This window comes from Aspergillus bombycis (assembly GCF_001792695.1).
Source record: "Aspergillus bombycis strain NRRL26010 chromosome Unknown contig00020, whole genome shotgun sequence".
NCBI classification, from domain to species: domain Eukaryota; kingdom Fungi; phylum Ascomycota; class Eurotiomycetes; order Eurotiales; family Aspergillaceae; genus Aspergillus; species Aspergillus bombycis.
This window is the reverse complement of record NW_019170022.1, coordinates 138,932-160,207: the sequence shown is the minus strand read 5'-3', so window position 1 is coordinate 160,207 and position 21,276 is coordinate 138,932. Positions and strand designations below refer to the sequence as shown.

At 51.5% G+C, this 21,276-nt stretch overlaps 9 protein-coding genes across 9 annotated transcripts; 4 read left to right on the top strand and 5 right to left on the bottom strand.

The window, feature by feature from the left end:
• Positions 1-563: 563 nt before the first annotated feature.
• On the top strand, positions 564-2,641 carry ABOM_003272 (FAD-dependent oxidoreductase; the record flags this gene model as incomplete). The annotated part of the gene is made up of 3 exons (XM_022530402.1): positions 564-1,018; positions 1,074-1,651; positions 1,707-2,641. The coding sequence occupies 3 exons, from the start codon at positions 564-566 to the stop codon at positions 2,639-2,641; spliced, it is 1,968 nt and encodes a 655-aa protein (XP_022391479.1).
• A 1,636-nt stretch (positions 2,642-4,277) lies between these two features.
• ABOM_003271 (CeGAL family transcription factor) lies at positions 4,278-6,184 on the top strand (the record flags this gene model as incomplete). Its single annotated transcript, XM_022530401.1, has 3 exons — positions 4,278-5,202; positions 5,255-5,738; positions 5,794-6,184. 3 exons carry the CDS (start codon positions 4,278-4,280, stop codon positions 6,182-6,184), a joined length of 1,800 nt encoding a protein of 599 aa, XP_022391476.1.
• Positions 6,185-6,552: 368 nt separating this feature from the next.
• ABOM_003270 (putative tartrate dehydrogenase) lies at positions 6,553-7,970 on the top strand (the record flags this gene model as incomplete). Its single annotated transcript, XM_022530400.1, has 3 exons — positions 6,553-6,790; positions 6,935-7,425; positions 7,632-7,970. The coding sequence occupies 3 exons, from the start codon at positions 6,553-6,555 to the stop codon at positions 7,968-7,970; spliced, it is 1,068 nt and encodes a 355-aa protein (XP_022391477.1).
• Positions 7,971-8,696: 726 nt separating this feature from the next.
• On the top strand, positions 8,697-10,237 carry ABOM_003269 (sugar porter family MFS transporter; the record flags this gene model as incomplete). The annotated part of the gene is made up of 2 exons (XM_022530399.1): positions 8,697-9,746; positions 9,779-10,237. 2 exons carry the CDS (start codon positions 8,697-8,699, stop codon positions 10,235-10,237), a joined length of 1,509 nt encoding a protein of 502 aa, XP_022391536.1.
• Positions 10,238-10,365: 128 nt separating this feature from the next.
• ABOM_003268 (uncharacterized protein) lies at positions 10,366-11,175 on the bottom strand (the record flags this gene model as incomplete). The annotated part of the gene is made up of 1 exon (XM_022530398.1): positions 10,366-11,175. One exon carries the CDS (start codon positions 11,173-11,175, stop codon positions 10,366-10,368), a length of 810 nt encoding a protein of 269 aa, XP_022391498.1.
• A 446-nt stretch (positions 11,176-11,621) lies between these two features.
• Positions 11,622-13,141, bottom strand: ABOM_003267 (putative class V chitinase; the record flags this gene model as incomplete). Its single annotated transcript, XM_022530397.1, has 4 exons — positions 11,622-11,937; positions 12,035-12,638; positions 12,710-13,002; positions 13,059-13,141. The coding sequence occupies 4 exons, from the start codon at positions 13,139-13,141 to the stop codon at positions 11,622-11,624; spliced, it is 1,296 nt and encodes a 431-aa protein (XP_022391552.1).
• Positions 13,142-13,928: 787 nt separating this feature from the next.
• pigc (phosphatidylinositol N-acetylglucosaminyltransferase) lies at positions 13,929-15,472 on the bottom strand (the record flags this gene model as incomplete). The annotated part of the gene is made up of 2 exons (XM_022530396.1): positions 13,929-15,070; positions 15,124-15,472. The coding sequence occupies 2 exons, from the start codon at positions 15,470-15,472 to the stop codon at positions 13,929-13,931; spliced, it is 1,491 nt and encodes a 496-aa protein (XP_022391551.1).
• A 305-nt stretch (positions 15,473-15,777) lies between these two features.
• On the bottom strand, positions 15,778-16,973 carry ABOM_003265 (uncharacterized protein; the record flags this gene model as incomplete). The annotated part of the gene is made up of 2 exons (XM_022530395.1): positions 15,778-16,909; positions 16,963-16,973. The coding sequence occupies 2 exons, from the start codon at positions 16,971-16,973 to the stop codon at positions 15,778-15,780; spliced, it is 1,143 nt and encodes a 380-aa protein (XP_022391565.1).
• A 1,027-nt stretch (positions 16,974-18,000) lies between these two features.
• ABOM_003264 (pantothenate kinase) lies at positions 18,001-19,558 on the bottom strand (the record flags this gene model as incomplete). The annotated part of the gene is made up of 4 exons (XM_022530394.1): positions 18,001-18,283; positions 18,335-18,833; positions 18,907-19,189; positions 19,343-19,558. The coding sequence occupies 4 exons, from the start codon at positions 19,556-19,558 to the stop codon at positions 18,001-18,003; spliced, it is 1,281 nt and encodes a 426-aa protein (XP_022391483.1).
• Positions 19,559-21,276: the final 1,718 nt, after the last annotated feature.

The following is a 21,276-nucleotide window of genomic DNA, read 5'->3' as shown; positions in this document are numbered from 1 at the left end:
CACGGAACCCGAAGTCTCTGCACCAAGTGGAGACCATATATGATATCCCAGATTGCATGATCCTTCCTCCTCCACTAATGTGGGTCGGCCTTTATGATATACGGAGTATCGCATAAGATCCTTTACTAAACGAAGAACGGCCCAATGCTCACCAACACTAGTCTCGCCAAGTTACTACCCTGATCAATGACTCCATCTGCGAAATCTTCGGCTGACAAAAGTTAGGGCATCGGCTATCTGCCGGTCATCCTCTCATGTACATACTACAGACTACAGAGTAATGCATTCTCCATATGAGAAACTAAGAATGAAGCTAAACATAGTTATTCACAAATTATTGGCTGCACCCCTAAGCCAGGACTGACACGCTTCTTAGTCCGTTCGCCGCTAATATCGACCGTTCGGCCGGGATGCTCGATATAGTCTAGCAAACCCCGGCAATTTAGGCTTCATCGTAAATGTATAATATGCCATAGGTCTGTCTCGCTTGCCCCATCAATTTTTGATTTCACTTTCCCGATACAGTTTTGTCTACCACCCAGCCGTGTGCTGGTGCTGTCATCATGGCTCCTACTACTTTGTCCTCCGCGAATCTCCTCCTTGCGGTTTTTGCCCTTTTGACTCCTTCCCAGGCAGCGCCATCTCCCTCTGTGCCTGCTGAAACTGCAGTTCCCTCTTCCAGGACCGCTGCGGGGGCTCCTCTATTTCATAGCGAGGCACTCCAGCTGACGGATGGTGTGCTCAACAAGCTCAACCTCCAGAATAACGCCAGCCTCTTTGCCTTCGGTAGCAACTCTAGCTTATCGAAATTAAGCGTAAGTGACAGCAGCTCCTGCAAGGTATTTCCTGGTGACACCGAGTGGCCGTCCACTTCTACCTGGTCACTCTTCGACCGTCTTCTCGGCGGCGCGTTGATTGAGACTGTCCCTTTGGCGTCATCCTGTTATTCGTCATGGCCAGAGTACGACAGCACCCAATGCAAGGTGGTTTCAGACAACTGGACTGATTCCAATCTCCAGTGCGTACCCCTGTATGAGTTAGAGATTGGTCTTTTTTATTGACTAGATCATCAGTGCTGCCGACCCGGCCTCAATTATGTGGCCGTTGTATGAGGGTCGGACGTGTCTGCCCCCCGATGACACATCCGGCACCTGCACCGTGGGCGGCTACAGCAAATACGCCGTCAATGTAAGCTCGGTCGCTCAGATCCAGTTGGCGGTTAATTTTGCTCGTAACACGGGCATCCGTCTGGTTGTCAAGAACACTGGCCATGACTTTAATGGCAAGTCTACCGGTGCCGGAGCTCTGGGCATCTGGACCCATAACCTCAAGGATATTCAGTATTATGAGGATTATCAAGGTCACGGATACAACGGGCCCGCCGTGAAGATGGGGGCTGGTGTCCAGGCCACTGAGATCTATGCAAAGGCTAAGGAGCTGGGCTTCACTGCAGTCGGTGGTGAAGGCAAGACTGTCGGTGTCGCGGGCGGTTTCGTCCTTGGGGGTGGTCACTCGCCCATGTCGAGCATCTACGGCTTGGCTGCAGACCAAGTACTCGCTCTGGAGGTTGTCTTGTCAAATGGGCGCTTTGTGACCGTAACGGAAGAAACCGACCCGGATCTCTTCTGGGCTCTCCGCGGTGGTGGTGGCAGTATGTGGCGATTCCCATCTTCCACTGCGTGCTAAGCTAATCAAGTACTGCTCAGATACCTACGGTATTGTCACCTCGATCATCTCTCGTGTGCACCCCAAGGTTGGTGTGACAACATCAACCTTCAACTTCTCCACCGGTGCCAACGTTACGGTCGACACCTTCTGGGCCGGTGTCCGCGCCTACCTGGATCGGTTCGCAATTAACGCCGACGCCGGCACCTACGCCTACTTCTGGGTGATGGCCACAGGGAACAACTCATTCTCGTTCCTCATGAACCCGTACTTTGCCGTCAACCACACCGTTTCGGAGTTCAATGCCCTGATGAAGCCATGGTTCGACGAGCTCGACCATTTAGGCATCCCATATACTCCCGACACGAAGTATCATGACAACTTTTATGACGCCTGGGACGCTGTCTTCCCTCTTGAGACTGTCGCCTCCTCGACGATGGTGACCGGTTCACGTCTGTTCCCCCGTGCCAATTGGGAAGATGCTAGTCTTCTGAACAAGACTTTCAACGCGCTCAAGACTACTGTCACTGCTGGATACCCGCTCCTCGCTTTCAACCTGAAGGCCGAACTGCCACAGGGCTACCCGGAGAGCTCGGCTAACCCAGCCTTCCGCAAAACACTCATGCACGCCATTACCTCGGCGAGCTGGACTTCTAACTACACTAACACCCAGATCCTCAGCCAGATGGAGCATTTCGCCAACGATATCCTCGGTATCTGGCGCCAGACCTGCCCTGAGGCGGGAGCTTACATGTCGGAAGCGAACATTCTGGAGCCAAACTTCCAACAGTCGTTCTACGGCTCGAACTATGAGCGCCTGTACCAGCTCAAGCAAAAATACGACGCATCAGGATTGTTCTACGCCCCGACTGGAGTTGGTAGTGAGGACTGGACGGTGAAGAGCCAGGATGGCCTTCCCGACCAGAACGGACGGTTGTGCCGGGTCCAATCGGCACATTTGTTCTCGTCCACGTAAATTTTGAAATATTTGTTGAATACCATGTACATTACTAGACGATATATCTTACACGCAATACGATGCATATGTACATACTCAATCTGTTTAGAGTAGAAGGCAGTTCAGAAATATACCCGTGATTCCAGTCTTGCCAATCTCTCCGCTCTAGTCATCTTCCCACTATCTAATTCTACATTTGCGTCCCTTCCCCCTGGGTCGGTTTCATTCCGATCCTCAACCAACAACCCCTTCTCGCTCTCTTGCCCAAAGCCACCAGAAGAGCATCCCCCATCATCAACGTCTACCCCCCAAGCTCCTCTCTTTACCCCCCACCATCTCTCCAGCTCTCCTCCAGCCCTCAACGGCAACGCCTGCCACTCCGCCATACTTTCCATCCGACTTCCCCTCGACGAAGCCACCACATCAACAGGAACAGCCAGAGTGTCTCCCTGAACGTGGGATTGCCTCTGCGGTTGCACAGTCCTCTCAGCCCGTACCTGGGAATACACCGAGAACAAAGCCGCTTCTGTCGCGGCGAGACGATGTTCAATATGGGTTATGTACCCTTGCGGAAGACCTCTAGTGATTATCAGCATAAGCTCTAGCATGGCTATCAGAGTCATGACGTATATATACGAACCTTTTCCCACTCTCGGGGTATATACATCTACTCTGCGAGGATGGAGTGGTGGCACATTGTGTGCAGATCGGACTTGATTATTAGTTCTAATATCGGAACATGGTGAGTGATTGCGCATACAGGAGTCGGTCACACTGGAATAGTCAGTCAGTTAATATCTCGGTTAATTTCCAAACGAAATACTATATAAATTGGCATCGCGTTGGGTGGGAGTTAGCTGACTTTGCATTTCTTTTGTCGACATGGTTCGCAGGAGATGGGGTTTTGGGGATGAGCCGTGGCTAAAGCGCCTGTAGACATTTTTGCTCGATGATTATTTCAGTTACTCTGAGGGTATCATAACAAGGATTCTCGTGGATATTAATAGTATAGATGGCGAGTTGGAGACTTTTAAGTTGGAAATGTGGAATGTATGCCGCAAGAAGAAAGTCCGGCCGCGTGTGATTGGACAATTGATCAGCTGGCTGAGGTTCTTTATGCCTGAGGCATCATATGTATGCCTTGTACGACTGAGAGGTTAGAAACCTGAGAGAAACAATGAACCTCGGTTTAGCCTCTGCTTCTAGTTGAATTTCAGCTGAAGTTTCTCATTTTTTCTTGTAATCTTCTTTTAATCTTTCTATATATTACTTTTCTTATTTCTCTGTTTTCTCTTTTTTTTTGCCAGTGGGTTAAAGTGATTTTCTCCACGGCTGTACTCCACGTGCCTGCGCAGCATGGAAAATATATTTCCGGGGTAACTTCAAGTAGGTCTTGTTCCTCCTCCATTCCCCCAGACGATCGCCGCCCTCAAGAACAAGCTCAACGAACCCCTGTGTATCATGCGAGGGTAGCGAAAGACATACCCATACACTCTCTATGGGGACATGCACCTGGCTTAAAACGCGGTATGCCAAGGGGTGATTAACATGGTGCACTTGGCAGGCTGTCTCCACCCCCACACAACTCTATCAAGCTCTTCCGGCTACTATCACTTCCCAATCCAATAAGAATCCTGTCCCCCATTGCTGAATCATGGACTCACCACACCATGATTATCTTACTTCTCCCGCCAAACGGCGCAAACCGAATCCGCCGCGAGAAATCGGCGTGATGAGGAAATCCTCCGTTGACAATGGCTCCGCCACCTTCCTCGGCAGCTCAAGCGGCATTCATTTCATCCGCACTGTCTACAACTCATTTGCCCGTCGCTCAGCACACCTGAGCCAGTCCCAGAGGGCACAGGAGAACCTAGTCCCCGGTGAAGATGACCAATTACTCCAGAGCCCGGCGCACGACGCGCAGGCAGTGAAGAACGAGCTGTGGGCGCCGCAGGAGCTGGACCACCGGCTCCGAACGGCTTCATTTGAACAGCTTGTGCAATGGACGAGGAGTTACTTTGAATGTTGGCATCCGATGTTTCCGTTCCTTTCTGGTCCGAGGTTCCTTGAGCTACTGGAGCGCATTAGCCAGGATGGGTTGGACGGCGCAAAGACCACGGACGTGATTCTCGTCCGGTCCATCATATCCATTTCTCTTATGGATGGCCGTCAGGTGGATGCTGCGAGGAGTACGCATGTGCCCGCCAAGCTGGTCTTTCGCACAGTCGATCAGGCAATGGAAAGCCTACACACGCTTTTCTGTGACCCGCCTACGATATCTATCCTCCAGGCGGCTTTTAGCGTGGCATTGTTCCTCGCTTCGCTGTTGCGATTGAATGCTGCCTCGCGGATCGGTGGCGCTATAACGCGCACCGCATTCCATCTCGGTCTACATCGATGTCCGGCACGATTCGCCTGTTTTAGCCCAGAAGAAGCTGCAGTCCGACAGCGATTATTCTGGTCGATCTACTGCCTAGAAAGATACCTCTCCCAATCCCTGGGTATTCCACTGAGCATCCGAGACGATGACATCGATGTGTGTTACCCAGGGATAGAAAGACACGGTGAAGGGGTATACGGTATGTAATAATCTCTTCGCCTGATTCACAACACTCACATCTAATGTTCCAGATCCAAATCTCCGCTTGCTTACTTATCTGGCTAAATTCGCCCGCGTAAGAGGTTTAGTCGTCGAGCTCCGCAATAAGTCCATCCTCCACAGCCAAGAAACCTCCAACACTGCCACTCAAGTGAACGGGGAGCTCGCTCACTGGTGGAACGAAGTCTACGATGATGCTTACCCGGTGGAAGAGGACCCGGGAGTTTCGCCACTTCATCGTCTACTGCTGATCGTCTTCCGCCATGAGTCTATCATCTCGATGAACAGGCCACTCCTGGCGGCCGAGCAGTCATCGCCAGAGTACAAGACGGCATTGCAGGTTTGTATTGAGTCGTCTAGATCACTGATTACGGCCCTCAGGGGCTATGTCCTGCCCGGTGGTCAGGGAACGGTGCCGCTGGTATGGCCGTCGTTCACATGGGCCGTCTGGATGAGCTGCTTGATCCTAGTATATGCAGCATGGGAAGGGGATTTTCCCGTGCTATCCGCTTCACGGTAAGAGCGAAATATGTCTGAGCCATAAGACGCAGGTTTAACACCATTGCATTAGATACGCCAAAACCGGCCTCTCCATCCTCCAAAACCTATCCCTGAGAGGAAACACCTGGTCGCAGACCTGCATCGAAGCTATCCGCGATCTAGAATCTGCCCTGTCCAACCCGCCGCCAACGCCCCTAACCGACAACCGACCAGCAAGCCTAGGACCGGCAGAAGACAGAGCCCCAGATTTCCCCACTAACATTGCCGAGGACCCCAGGTTAGCTCCGCAGTATCACCCTTCGGTTGTGTTTGGAGACTCATCGATCAATAACCTGCCGTTTACGTATCCCTTTCCAGACCCCGGAGATTTTGAATCCGGGTGGAATGACCTGTGGACCGTTGCGGATGGGCCCTGGTTAATCGAGGAGAACTTCGATCAAAATCTCGGGTTTCAGATTTAGCCATACGTTCACATCATAAGTTACACTTGCGCGTAATTACCATCGGGAACGACATCGGCAGTGATGCCCCCCAACTTTCCCCGCGATAGACGTACTCTGGAGTACTGAGAATGAGCGGGAAAGGAAATCTGGAGAAAGGCAGGATAGAGGAGGCTGCGTGGCAACCCGGACATGTCTACCTCCGGGCCTAGTATACCGGACAGAACAAGTCCGGCGGGGTTCACAAACTCCGTCGCCTCACGCAAAAGATTTTCCAAACATAAATACGAATGAAAGCATACCAAAAGAACTAAACCTCAAGACCAATTTACCCGAACATCTCACAGATCGCAGCCTTGTATCACGATTAGGATCATACACACCACACCATGAAGACCTACAGCATCGCATCGATCCCCGCGGACGGCATCGGTCCCGAGGTTATCTCGGCCGGAGTTACTGTTCTCAACGCCTTGGCCGAGAAGCTTAACACCTTCAAGCTTGATTTCACCCACTACGACTGGAGCTCGGAAACATACAAAACCACCGGCAAGTATATTCCCGACGGAGGACTGGACGACCTGAAGCGTCATGATGCGATTTTGTTTGGAGCTGTGGGAGCACCTGGTAAGTTCCCAGGAAGAATAGAAAGAAAAAAAGAAAAAGAAATAAACCGCCCCATGACCGGGATCGACTTAGCCCGCATATGCAATATAACATTGCATAGGGTAGTAGTTATGTTACGATGATTATTAATGTAAATACCCACAGATGTTCCCGATCACATTTCCCTTTGGGGTCTCCGTCTTTCGATCTGTCAGCCTTTGCAGCAGTACGCGAATGTGCGACCTACGCGGGTCCTCCGGGGCACACAATCACCGCTTCGGAATTGTCCCCCCGGCAAATTGGACTGGGTGATTGTTCGTGAGAACAGTGAGGGCGAGTATGCCGGACAGGGGGGTCGATCGCACCGCGGCTGCCCCTGGGAGGTAGCCACTGAGACAGCGATTTTTAGCCGGCACGGCGTCGAGCGAATCATGCGGTTCGCATTTCAGACGGCGGCCAAGCGGCCACGGAAGTTACTGACCGTGGTCACTAAGAGCAATGCCCAGCGCAACGGAATGGTCCTTTGGGATGAGGTTGCGACCGAAGTGGGGAAGGAATTTCCAGAAGTGCAGGTGGACAAGATGTTGGTGGACGCGATGACTACAAGGATGGTGTTGAAGCCCGAGACAGTGGATACGATTGTTGCCAGTAATTTGGTGCGTTTTGACTTTCCCTGCTCCCTTTCTTTGTTCCCTTTACCCAATCCCTTCGCGTTTCTTGCCCTACCCGGGAGTTTCGGGGGGGTGTGGGCATTGATAAAGGTTTTTCTGGACGCTTGGCTGTGAGGGGGCCAGATTGATATTACCTTATTAAATTAGGGTTTTGGGTCCTGGGCTGACGCTGATCAATCGAGATTTTCCAGCACGCGGACATCCTCTCCGACCTCGCAGCTGCTCTCGCCGGCTCGATAGGAATCGCACCGACCTCTAACCTGGACCCCACCCGACAGCACCCAAGCATGTTTGAGCCGATTCACGGCTCAGCGTTCGATATCACCGGGAAAGGCGTTGCTAATCCCGTCGCCACCTTCTGGACCGCGGCCGAGATGTTAGCGTGGTTGGGCGAGGAGACGGCGGCTCAGAGGCTAATGGAGTGTGTGGAGAATGTGTGTGAGAGAGGAACCTTGACCGCAGACCTGGGAGGTAAGGCCACGACCAAGGAAGTCACCGAGGCCATGGTGGGGGAGATCCAGCGACTGTAAGAAACGGGACCCTAAGTTAAAACACATATTAAGTTTTTTTCCTTCCTTAAAAAATTGAAATATTTCTTAAATGGTATTTTTCTCTCGGAGGATATCCCACGGGGTTATACTGGTCCGGGACAAGAAAAAGACAAGAAAACGTGGAGGCCGTCGATCGCTGCTTGTTTTCTGGGGGAGAAGCTTCTTTTCTCCGGGATATTCTCGCCGCGCGCAACTAAAACAGTAATACCGACAGCCTGATTAATCGGTAGGGGTTTCGGACAATCCTTCTCCAGATTTTTGTACGTACTCCGTCCATGCGGCATTTCTCAGCATTCAGTTCACCCGAAGAACAGCCCTGGTTTTCCTTAGCTTGCGGCGAATGGCTCCCTGTGATTAGGTCGCCCGCTCGGTCACGGTCCGAGAAGTGGATCGGTATGACGCTCAACTGCAATGGAACCTTTGGTGCTTAAACACGGCTCAATTGGGGGACCCACTGCTTTTACAGGTACTCCCACGCCCCTAGCCCACTTCGGTCGTTCTTGTATGCAATTCTCTTTCGGTGAGTATAGTAAATTTCTACTAAGATGCGGGGTCTCCACGTAGAATTTCATTTGGGGTCAGGTGGTTAAGGGAGTATGCATTCGGAGAATTAGGGTATAAAAGGGCTTGCAGCAACGCGTTGCCACCCTACCCAGGAAGCATTGGAACCACTTGGGCACTCTGTCGAACTTCCCCCTATCCAAAATGGTGCTCCAAGGAAGACCTCTCCGCCTGGCTCAGGTGTTTCTCATCGTTGTTCCTGCCTTCATCCTCTTCGGTTACAACCAAGCCGGTGTTGGTCCGTTGGCCACCCTGCAAAGCTGGGTTCATGTCTTCCCTGAAATCGACACGGTCAACACGACCGGTGCCCTCAAGGCTCACAATTCGACCAGTAAAGGTGCCGTCGTAGCATCCTTCCAGCTCGGGGCCCTGATCGGAGCCCTATCCTGCTCGTTCCTCGGTGACTGGATCGGTCGTCGCAAGACCATCTTTGTCGGCACCATCATCTCCATCATTGGCCAGGTGCTCCAGACGGCCTCGTACAACCTGATCCAGTTCACCATCGGTCGAGTCGTCCTCGGTGTGGGTATTGGCATGTTCAGTGCCGCCGTACCGGTGTGGCAGTCCGAATGTACCTCGGCCAAGCACCGTGGCCAGCACGTTATTGTCGACGGTATCTGTATCTGTCTGGGTTACACGCTCTGCAACTGGATCGACTTCGGTCTCAGTAAAGTGGACGGCTCCCTGCAATGGCGTATCCCGCTCGCCATCTCCTTCTTCTTCGAGCTGGTCCTCGTCTTCTCCGTCTTCCTCCTCCCCGAATCCCCCCGTTGGCTCGTCCGCGTCAACCGCATCGAAGAAGCCACCACCAGTCTCGCCGCCTACAAGGGTATCCCCGAAGAGGACGACGAGATCCGCATGGAGATTGCAGGCATCGAGTCCTCGCTCGAAGTCAGCGCCGACCACAGCGGCTCGCTGAAGGAAATGTTCAGCAAGAACGACAAGGACCGTCTGCTGTACCGCTTTGGCCTCTGCATGGCGCTGCAATTCTTCCAGCAGATGTGCGGTGGCAACCTGATCTCCGTGTACGCCTCGACCATCTTCGAAGAGAACCTCAACATGGACTCCGACCTGGCGCGCATCCTCTCGTCGTGCGCCATGACCTGGAAGTTCCTGTGCAGCTTCGTCGCCTTCGTGGCCATCGACCGGCTGGGCCGTCGCGCCATCTTCATGATCAGCGGCGCCGGCATGAGTGTCTGTATGATCGTCCTGGCCATCACCAACAGCTTCGGCAAGAACTACGCCGCTCCATCGTCTCCGCGCTCTTCATCTTCCTCTTCAACTCCTTCTACCCCTTCGGCTTCCTCGGCGGCAACTTCCTCTACTGCACCGAGGTCGCCCCCGTCCGGCTCCGTGTCGCCATGTCCTCCATCTCCACCGCCAACCACTGGCTCTGGAACTTCGTCGTCGTCATGATCACCCCCGTCGCCCTCGACACCATCGGCTACCAGTACTACATCATGTACGCCGTCATCTCCGCCTGCATCCCCCTCGTCGTCTACTTCTTCTACCCGGAGACCATGAACCGCAACCTCGAGGCCATCAACAACGTCTTCCGCGACGCCCCCTCCACCTGGGACATCGTCTCCATGGCCAAACACCTGCCCCAGGGTGAAGCCGCCGAAGTCGACGCCTTCACGCGTGCCGCCGAGAAGGCCGAGGTCGACCAGCGCGAGAACGTCTAATGCAATAATTAAAATTCCTTTCTGTGGTATATATAGAACTGTTACAGTACATAAGCAATGAAGATATGCAGTTTCATCCTTACCTTACCTTACCTTACCTCACCTCACATAAAGAAATAACTCAAATCTCACCGAGAGAATACTTGATCTTCTATATCCACCTCCACCTCCATCTGTATCAATTGCGACTTCCTCTTCCCTCTCTTCTTCCTAAGAACCTTCCCCCGCCCCCGTCGAATCATCCCCCTTCCTCTCCTCCTCTCGAGATAATGTTGTAGTTCAACATTCTCATCAACACCTAGTCCAATGCGCTCGATGATCTCGACGAGCGCCAGAGTAATCGGAACGAGAAGAAATAACCCAGCGACGACGATCTCATGCATGTGGTTCTTGAGAAAGGTGGTGGGGAGTTGCGTCTCGTGGAGGACGCGGAGGTAGCGTTTTGTGGTTGAGGGTGGGAGTGGTTGCAGTTGGTGTGGTGGTGCTGTTGGGGTCGGGGTTGAGTTGTTGGTGAGGAAGGTTCCGTGGGAGTTGGAATTATTAATATTAATATTATGATTGTTGTTATTTTGGTGAGAGTTGGAGGTGGAGGAGGAAGCAGTATACTCCGAGTCGTGGTGCGGTGTATATGCCAGCGGTTGACTGAGCGTAATGGGCCGTTGACGTTGATGTTGATAGTCACGTTGACTTGTCTTGGTTATATCGCCATCACCGCCGTGGGTATCCTGAGAAGATGGTGATAGTCTCCCGGTGCTCGCCCCAGGGGATCCAAACCCCTTCCAAGACTTTTCCCAGGGATTCAGGGACTCATGGTCCCGATCCGGACCCTGACGCTTATCAGATAACGATAACCAGGCCGCCGATATCCCCGGAAGCGGCGCCCCTAAACAAGCCGGGAGCCAGAGCAGTAGGAGTAAGTAGACGAGAGCCCATTTCATAGTGGTGGGAGGGAGAGTCGCTCGGAATGAATGTGCATGGTAATAATATGTATGTTATCCTACCGGGTAATTCGTTTCTTTTTCTTCCAGAGGCTATATGGGACGCGCGGTCCTTTAAATGAGTGAGTTGCGTTGTGTGGTGAGGTGATGGTTGCGGCCGGTTACGTAGGGTCTTGCGATCCCGTGCTGGGGCGTGCGTTCGGATTGGTTGGTTCCTCTAGTCTACATGGTCCGGATTTTGGGGAGTTTCACGTTTGTTTTATCGACCTCGATTCACGGGTACTTTATATTACTTGACTTTCCTTTACTTGTTTGAGGGGTGTTGGGTTGTGTTCACTTCTGGTGGATGGACTGGGAGGGCTTATGGTTGGCAATAAGTGTAGGTTTGATTCCAAGAAAGTTAATAGAGTAAAGGATGGTCAGGTAGAACTGAATGAGTGAGCATATCAACTCCGCTCCTGCACGCCCTGCTGCATGGCATGCAAATGCTCCCACTTCAAGGTGTCCTCTCCCAAGCTCCAGGCCATGACACCGCCCAGCTTCTCGGCATCCACGATCTCCTTGAACTTGCGCTCGATGAGCGGCGCCGTGTCCCAGGTCCAGAACAGGTTCACCTCCTGGTCGAAGTAGTACTGGCCGCCGCCCTCTTCGTCAGTCACGCCGTCCTTCTCGGCGCGACGCCACGAATCGATCAGTGAGATGCCCTTGCAGGTGCCGTAGTCGGATTGGCAGCCTGCCTGGCAGTGCGCGTCTGTGGTTCCGCTGTTCGCGCTGTTAGTATTCTTCCAGAGGATATTGTGAAGGAAAAGGAGATGGAATGGTGGATGGGCATAAACAGATAGGAAGACAAGAAACATACCAAGTTCCGTACTGGCTGCAACACGTTCCCGACGGACATTTGCCCTTGCCAAACCCACAGCTGCCATCAGTGCTGTCCTTCAAATCCGTCGACGGCTCGCCCATCGTGCCCTTCTCAAAGGTCAATGCACCCGACTTCCCAGTGTCCTTACCCTTGGCGTCTTCCAACTCCACAACCTCGCATCCCAGCGGCTGCGTATCACAGCCTGCATCCTTCTTCGTCTCGAACCACTTAGCATAGTACGCCACGCCGAGGTTGATCTTCTGCGTGTCAAGGCCGATTTCCTCGTACGCCTTGATGGTATCCAAGGACCCCTTGACGCCGGTATGGTGCGAGGTCACGTTGTCACGGCGGTTCATGAGATCGTACGTCATGACGTTGACCATGTCGACGGACTCCCAGATCTTGGGGCCCTGTTCCTTGGTGAAGGCGATCATGTCGCCGCGCTTACCCGGGGTCGCGATGGAGATGAGCTTGTCCTTGCCCAATTCCTTGCGGATGGCAGCGAGGAGGAGCGGGTATGTCTCAATCTCGTCCTTCTTTTTCTCGTTGGGGGTGTCCTTGTAATCTTCACCGTTACCGCCGGGGTACTCCCAGTCGATGTCTGTAGTCATTAGTATCAGTCATGCGTTTTCTTCCCAAAGACATGTCTCTAGAGAGCAAGAAGAAACATACCAATTCCATCCAACCCATGGTCGTCAACCATCTTCTTAACATTCTTCGCATACGTCGCCCGCGACTGCTCAGTCTTCGCACCCTCTGAGAACCCCGACGTGTCGCCCCATCCTCCAATGGCGACAAGCAGCTTCGTATCCTTGCTGAACCGCTTGCGCATGGTGTCGACCGGCTCAAAGGGCTGCCATGGCTGTCCCGACTCGCCGTTGAAGAGAGTCGATTGGGCGAAGGCCATGACGGCGTGGGTGACTCCGGCCGTCTCACTGCTGTCGGGGAGGCCTTGGGTGTGGTATCTTTTTCATTGTTAATTTCGGGGTTGAGGTTGGATCCAGGTGAACAGGGAACATACTGATCGATATACATCACGAAGCGAAGGCTGGCCGCGGACTGGGCGGCGGCCAGGGCGCCTAGGGCTAGACTCTTCCACTTCATGGTCGCTGTTTGAGTCCCAGTAGGGAAGCGGTATCGTAGGTGAGTGAATGACAGACAACCAGGGAAAGAAAAAACCAAGGAGGATGAAAAGAGAGCTGACGGGCTTTTATATCTGGGGATGTACACGGGTCACTTGAGCAGTCATGCCGTGAATGCGGAGTCACACTGAGTTTTAATCATTCATTGCATTCTGTCACGTCGGTTCCCCAGGCACAAGCCATGGGGGACAAATAAACAACGCAGCGAACAAATCGAAGGTCTACGTAGTGGGGAATGCGGTGTCCAGTGTCGATCTCTCGATGAGGTCAGGCAGGTATGCAGCGGGTGAGACAGCGGATCCTTTGTTGAGTGACTGGCATTCGGCCGGGTCTGGGGCGAAGAGGGGGATCCATTGCTCGACTTTGGGGTCCGTGTTTCCATTAGACCCCGTGGCATGCCGGGTGGCATTCCTTGTGCATTCTTGTCGTCGGCCGAGGGCGCTACAATGCGAATATTTTATTTGTTCATTGTTAAAATTGCCTGGGGCCAAAGACAAGTTCAAAGAGAGGTTTCAGAAGTTCGATCCTTGGACGGCAGGCTTTGTCTCTTCTTGTTTCAACTCGGCCAGGCGTGAGCCGTGTGGTATTATTATTATCAGAGTGCCATATTATAATAGAGGGCTTGAGAGTAGGAGAGAGGAACACTTGAATCGAGGGCAAAAGAAACGGTATTAACATTGTTCGTACGGGTATCTATCTCATAGTTCACGCCAGCTGGTATCCAGCCGGTGCGAATTCGAATCTCTAAACTAGTCCCAATGGCGTCGGATGATGGGTCGCGCCGGGTCCCATGGTCCCGTCACAACGTTCTTGTATTTCTGCAGACTGATGAGCCACCAACTACAGCCTCCCATCGCCAAAGCAGTCAGGATGCTGCCGAGCATAGAACCGACGACGGCCGCCGTCAATCCGCCCCTTAATGTAATTCCAACCGCGCCACCAGCGGCGATCACCAGCGCTAGTGTCAGGAACACATGGCCGGTCCATGAAATATGGCGCAACTGACGCCGGAAGATAGGGAACAGTCCAAACACTTCGATGGAGAACAGCATTAAACTGAACACATGCGTCGTCGACGGCAGCCGGGACGCCAGCACGGTCGAGGCCATCACCGCAGCGTTGGTCGACAGAGAAGCCGGGAACTTCGTAGCGCCTGCGCCCTCCCCACTCCCATAGTCAAACGAGAAGATGTTGGTGATCAACAGCCAGCAACTCATCGCCCAGATCGAGTCGCTGGCCGTCGATTTAGTGAGCGATTTCAGGATCGGACTAAGCCCCAGTAATGCACAGTATATCAAAAATGCCGATTTAACGGTAGATAGCCGCTGGCGGTTGCGCGTAGAGAGTCGTGAAGTCATCGGCGCGTCGTGCAGAAGGGGGACGCTGCCGGCAGCAACGCCATTCGTACCTCCGAAGGATGCCGCATCCTGCGTGCAGGAATCGCCGAGACCCGAGTTGCTGCTCCTTCGTCCCGGTTCTGTCTCACTGTGAGACATCGTCAACCCAAGTCCATGGACCTGGTTGTCCTTCTGGTCATTTAACCGGGTGGTGGATGGGTTCATTGAACTTGTGGTTGAGCCAGAACTCGATCCGTCATCCCCTTCGGATGCGCGCTCCACCACGTGGCTCTCCCCATGCTCTCTGAACACCCATGAATCCCACAGTATCCAGCCCATAGCCGTCCCGACGCTCCCCCAGCACACAATCGACACGGGGCTCACCCGTCCCTGGACAATGCCAACAAAGCAGCAAACAAAGATCGCCACCGAGCAAACATGCTGAACAATGACCGTAGAATCGGCTACGAGCGGCCAGAAGTCGTAAGGACGCACGCGTGGGTTGCGCTGGAGATGATCGAGGAACGTCTCGGTATCGGTGTAGTTATCAGGATCTGTCCAGCGCCGTTAACAGCCATCCTGACCGGAATTATTTTCAACCCCATACATGATTGCTTCACCCAGAGCAGCTTCTTCCACGCGCCCTTTCGTCGCCGACGTCTACTTGTTCCTCGTAATTTTCGCGCCGGGACCGCGTGCGGCGGTCGCAAAGCTGCGACCGAGGCAGCAGTGCCGGCGCTCCCGTTCAGCCCTCGAAGAGACTCATCGTAGGTTGCTGGAGCAGTTCGTGTTCTCACCAATGCAGGCGAATAGTATGCATCTTCAGGGGCAAGCCGGGTGGGATCGGGGAGCGTCCGTTGTTGTCCAGGAGGCTTTATCCCGACCGCTCGATTAGGATGGGTCTCGACGGGGACTGGCGGAGGAACGGGGGGAGGCGAGTCGGACAGAGGAGGCATCGAGCAGTGCAGAATTCATGCTTAACGCATGGCGACGATGAGGTGGGTGATTCTTTGAACGTGTTGAGAAATTGTCCCCAAAGCAGGTTGCGTCGCCTCGCCCACGTGGTCATTAGTCATCGATTCCAGCGATCTACTCGTTAACTATGTATACAGCAAGGCACTGAAAATGACAACAATCCGACAGCAAATGCTCAAGTATATTTACTCTTAAAGATACGTTGTTCCATCTAGTTAGTCATGACTCCATCACATATTACAACCGGTCTTATTGACATCAAATGTGCAACCAAACAATATCCAGCTCAGTGAGGCGATAATGATAAAACATGACTGACCTCTACAATCACAAGCCCATCGCGAACTAAGGACTTGGCTTGATCCACGAGCAGATTAAACTCACCTTCACTGCCCTCAAAGACATACTGCTGTAGAGGCTGGGACGCTATTTGGCATGACAGGATCTTTACCTCCGCATGTTTATCAAAAAGTTGGAAGAAGGTCCGGGCCTTGTCGAAGAACTCTTTCCCAGTCTGGCACTCGTCCAACGGAAAGCAGCGAACTGCTCCGGATTTATACGAGAATAACTTGAACACCACCTTGGCATCCTGATGGGTGGGTTCGCTAGGCTCGTTCAATCGGCGCCTTTTCGATACAGATGTAGGCTCGGGCTCGTCGTCCTCTGAAGACTCCGAAGACCCTGAAGTGTCGTCTTCTTCGTCTGACTCTTCCTCTTCCGATGATGACGAAGACGATCTTTCATGTGCATTGTTGGTCCTGTGGTCATGTGTAGCGACTGGTTGTCCTGGTAGGCTCTTTCTCTGTGGCCTCGTTTCCGGTCTTTGCATCTGCGAGGGTCCCGAGAGACTTCTTCGTTTCTCGCTCACTCGTGAGGTCTGGGCCTGCGACTTCTTGTGACGCTTCTCCAGAACTTCAAATGCGGGCCACGCCTCAGGCTTATAAACAAGATCGTCAAGATTATTCGAGAACATTCGCAGGGCACAGATTGTGGGATCCCACCCATCGTGAACCCCCGACCACCCGATCAGGTAGGTACCAAAACCCGTGCCGAAAGGAAAGTAGGAAGACACGAGCTTCTCATGCCCTTCAGCAGTATGAAGCACTAGGACATTATATGCGGTGGGCTTTATGATCGCATACGCGGAGAGGTTCACGTGATTTCCCTGACGGTCGAAAGTTTTCCATTCCATCTGACGTTTCGCAGGCTTTTGACTGTTACAGGGCGGCCGTATCGTGCCTTTCTCTTTGTGCCATTCTTGTAGTATATCGGTAAGATGCTGGGGCAACGGCTGATCGGACCCAAAGATCGCTTTGGGGTTCACAACGACGGAGGTTTGCTGCTCGTTAACAGGGGATACTGTCGGCTTGCGCTCTTCTTCGGAGCTGTCCCTATCGAGGGAAGCCTCTCGCCTTGAACTAGAAGAAATGAGCTTAAAGTAGTAGAATAACCGGAATGGAATGCTGCATACTGATTCACCATATTGATCTTGTCTAGCGCAGTCGCCGATCCAAAAAGACGCGCGCGAAAGTTAGAATAACCACTGAGTGTGGATGGAATAAAGAATAGGGAGTATTAATTGTTGAGTGATAAGTCACCACGACTGAGCGTGCTGCAATGGTTGATAAGCAGTCTTCCGCTTCGGTCCATACATCGGCAACTTGGTACTGAACCAACGCGTTAATGTTAGGGACCCGCGTTTGTCAGTTCCAATGAGCTAAATGTAGGTAAGCTTAACCCTGGTCACACTCCATTCCGATTGGCCGGTTCTGTGACCCGCTGGGACTAGTCTGGCGGTTAGCCCAGTCCTAATATACTACTACTACTAGTATAGTAATACCTCCTCCAGGTACCAGTACGTAGTAGGTACTACTGTAGTGTCGCCCTGGGTGTATGCATAATGGAAGATCGTTCTTCAATTCCATCCTATTGATCAAAGCTGACCTGTCACACAATGTGACACCAACAGTTTCTGGATAGCAAATAGGTCTTTCCTCGTGTAAATATGATGTACGACAGATAAGCTGAACATTTCGATGTTCGGTTGTGTCGCTTACAGTCCATCGATAATTCCTGTCAGGATGTGTATAGCGGTAATGAGCAGCTATCATCGGAATATTTGCACAAAATTCCTTGTCAACCAGGGGAAAAAAATAATTAAATGAATAGATCAAACTAAAGATGAAGAGACAAAGAAAGAACACCCAAAAAAACGGAGAAACACCTCCGGCTTTAGATGGATCATGCTCGTAGAAACCAAGACGAGTGAAAAGGTATTCAGGACATTATGGTACACATGTAAATCGGTCATTGTAAGGTCGGACTGCATAACGTCCCGAAAGATTGGCGAAATGTATTTGCAGGATATATATTCTTTTGTCTAACATGCACGGGGAACTAAAAAGCGGGTATCAGAAGCCCAAGAGATCGGAAGAAGGGCGGATAAACCAAACAACAAACAAAATCATGCAAGCTTCCAGTCGCTCTGGAAGGATGGTTCTTGAACTCGTCAACTAGAGCTACTCTTGAGCTCCTGTGGCACGGCGCCGCCGTCGAGACTATTCCTGCGACCCCAGTTGGCTGGCTGTCGGCGTAGGAAAGCCCCGACGGCGCCGATGTAGCCTTCGTGGCGCAGGAAGTATGCCTGCTTTTCGCCCTTGGACCAGAAACGGATGGCGTAGGATAGTGTGTTCATGGTTTGCCGGTGGCCTCGGATGAATGATCCACCGAAGTAGATGTGCTTTACTTGGTGCTTTTCAGACTGCAGATATGCAATTTGTCCAATATTGTTACTATATCACGTTAGCTCAACAGAACCAGTGAGGATGGGAGTCCAGGCATACCTGATGGCATAAAGAAGACTTCGGCTCATATCCTCAGGCCTGAATGTAACTTCACCATTGGTTTGCCCATCTTCACCGTCGGGTTTGTCTTCTCCATCCTCTTCATTTACTTCATTCTTCAATCGAAAGACCTTGCCGAAGGTGCTAGCAATAGCAGTGCTCTTCAGACCAATCCGGTTGTAGTCCATGCCGTAAATATCGCCAACTAACATGTCTACCCCACTATTGTCACCGGTATCCGCCATCGCCAGCATGTCGTCGAAGGTCCGAGCACCAGTCAAAAGCGACATGATGCCCCAGAAGGTACCGCCACCCAGATGGGTGCCCCCCACACGCTGGTATTGCCTAGGGCCCGACACCTTGATCATGGATACACCGGAACCGATGTTGACTAATAGGTACGGGTAAACATCCGGTCGGGCCTCGGCAAATTGCATTGGGTCGGTTTCGCTGTAGGTAAAGACTTCGTTCGGTATTTCGGTGATAAAGAAATCAAGTCCTGTGGTAAAATCCGTCAGCATGCCTCAATGGAAAGCACAGTGGGTATGTATATTCGGCACTCGCGGACGTACCAGTAATAAGGCATTCCATCTCATCCTCGCGTATGATATTCACTTTCAATGTCTCCTTCAGCTTGTCGTAATACTTGAAGGCACCGCCTCCGGTCGCCACAACACATAACTCATCGCTGGAAGGACCGTGGGCTTTCTGGTATTCTTCTTTTAATTCCTTTATGAAGTTGATGCACAGATCTATGCGATGAGTATCGAAATTGATAAAGTTCAATCGGCCGCCATTATCCACGGAGTCCAGCTCTCGTGTAAAATAAATCAATTTCGCAAGAGAACCGCCGATCTAGAAAAAACCAAACCGCTAAAGTCAGTTGCGCTGGTCACAATCTAGTGATGCGATCGGAACTGCCATTCGATTGCGGGGGGGTAAAGATTATGCGGGGGAACGGATAAAAAGAGGAACAAGAAAAAAAAAAAAAGAAGCTGGGTCACTCACGTCGACAGCAACATGGCTCACCACTCCGGTATGATGAGGTAGCCGGATATCATGGCCTTCGTAGTGCACACCATCCAACCTCACGGGACTCTTGGATCGCGGATCTTCATCGACAATGAAAGCACCCTTGACATTAATCTTCACAGCACCGGGGTTGGTGATAGCCTTTTCTAGCCGGGTGGCACGCGAGGAAGGATTGTGGTTTGTGGACGACATGGTGTATCAATGATAGGCAATAATGGAGAGAAGGGGGAGCCGGCAAAGAAATAAGCAACTTGAAAGTCACATCCAGAACCGAGGAATGGGTGTTCGAACCGCGGTGGTTCAGGGTGACATCTCGGAGTAATGGGATTGCCGTGCTGTTCCCTACGGCGTATATCTCCTTCTGGCCGCTTCCGTTGAGATTGGAAGTGGAACCAAAGATTGACTTCAGCGTTCACTTTACCCGGAGTATGCACGGAGTACATGTGCTATAGCGACTGTAAAAAATATCTACACGGTGATTTAGTAGTATATGAATAGGCTTCTCTCACGGTCCAGAGTCATCCGGATGACGTCGTCCATTTTATGATCATCATCATCCTGAGGCATTCATCATTTCTCGTCAGGCACGCCACCCAAACCGGTACTAGTAAGGTCAGCAGGAGCTGTTTTCTGTTTATATGCAGAAGCACATAGCTGATATAAGCTTGTATTATTCTTCTACTTTGTCATAGTATTTCTGAATTTTTTTTTTTTTAAAAAAAAAAATTGTTTTCCCCCTCGTTTTGGGGGATAATCTCTTATTAAGCTCATGGAGTGCAGTGCTGTAATGAGTATACTACTCTCCGTGCAGGACATATATCAAGATATGTGTAGTATGACAACCAAACACCCACAAACAACTTATAGAATAGTAGTCTACACCCACACCTTTCAGTGACTGGCTTATGCTGATACTCTGTTCAACATCAACATTGGACCGCCACGTTGTCATCTACTCTATGTAGATTATATGTACTGTGTCTCTATGCGCCTAACCCAGAGAGGTAACCAAGTGCCTGATCATTGGATGCTGAGTATATAGCCTACGTCTTCTGTCCTTAATAATCCCCAGCTAACATTAGACTTGAACTGTTACTTGATCATGGTCTGGATTAAGGATCAGGGGAAATAGCTCATAGTCTACCTGGAAGGCATCGTCAAGGATATGTCCTGAGGTAAAGGCTGGATCGGTGGAGTTGTCTAACGAAGAAGGGAACATAAATCACTTCAGAGGGTTCCAGTGGTAATACAGCATTGCACATCAAGAATAAATCTAAAAGGCAGGTAAACAAATCACATCCCTTGGTTACACTATTCATACCACATACATACCCTAGCTTCAAACGACAGCACAAGCCTGTTCGTCTATGTATATCTAACCTACCAATAGTAGAAGACAGCTATTAGCCAATGCGCCAGTGTTTGAGGCCATATCGCTGGGTGTTACTTCTCTTATACTCTAAATATGTACTGAGGCACAGGCATAATGGGGACTTTCTCCCCTGCAGAATAGAAGGATACCCTGCTATTTCTCGGAGAATTGGTTCTCCAAACCCAGTGACTTGATGACCTTCCATTGGGACAACCCCAATGTCACCTCAAGTCCTATATATAAGGCAGACCTCATTTACACGCTCTGATTCTGTTCCTTGCTGCACTTTCCAACCAAATTTATCTGCATCCTGACATTCACTACTCCCCTGAGACCCTCCTATTGGTGTGTACAAGAAGGTAGTCCCAATCAAACAGCTCATGCTAAGTGTGTATCGCCCGAGAAATCTTTTGTTATATTCACTCTTCTGTTTGTTGTCTTTGCAACCCCGCACTCTCTTCCTCTTCCTCTTCCTCCAGCGGCTTTCTTCCATCTTTTACTTCCATCCTTTTACCCACAGTCTTCAAACCCATCTGTG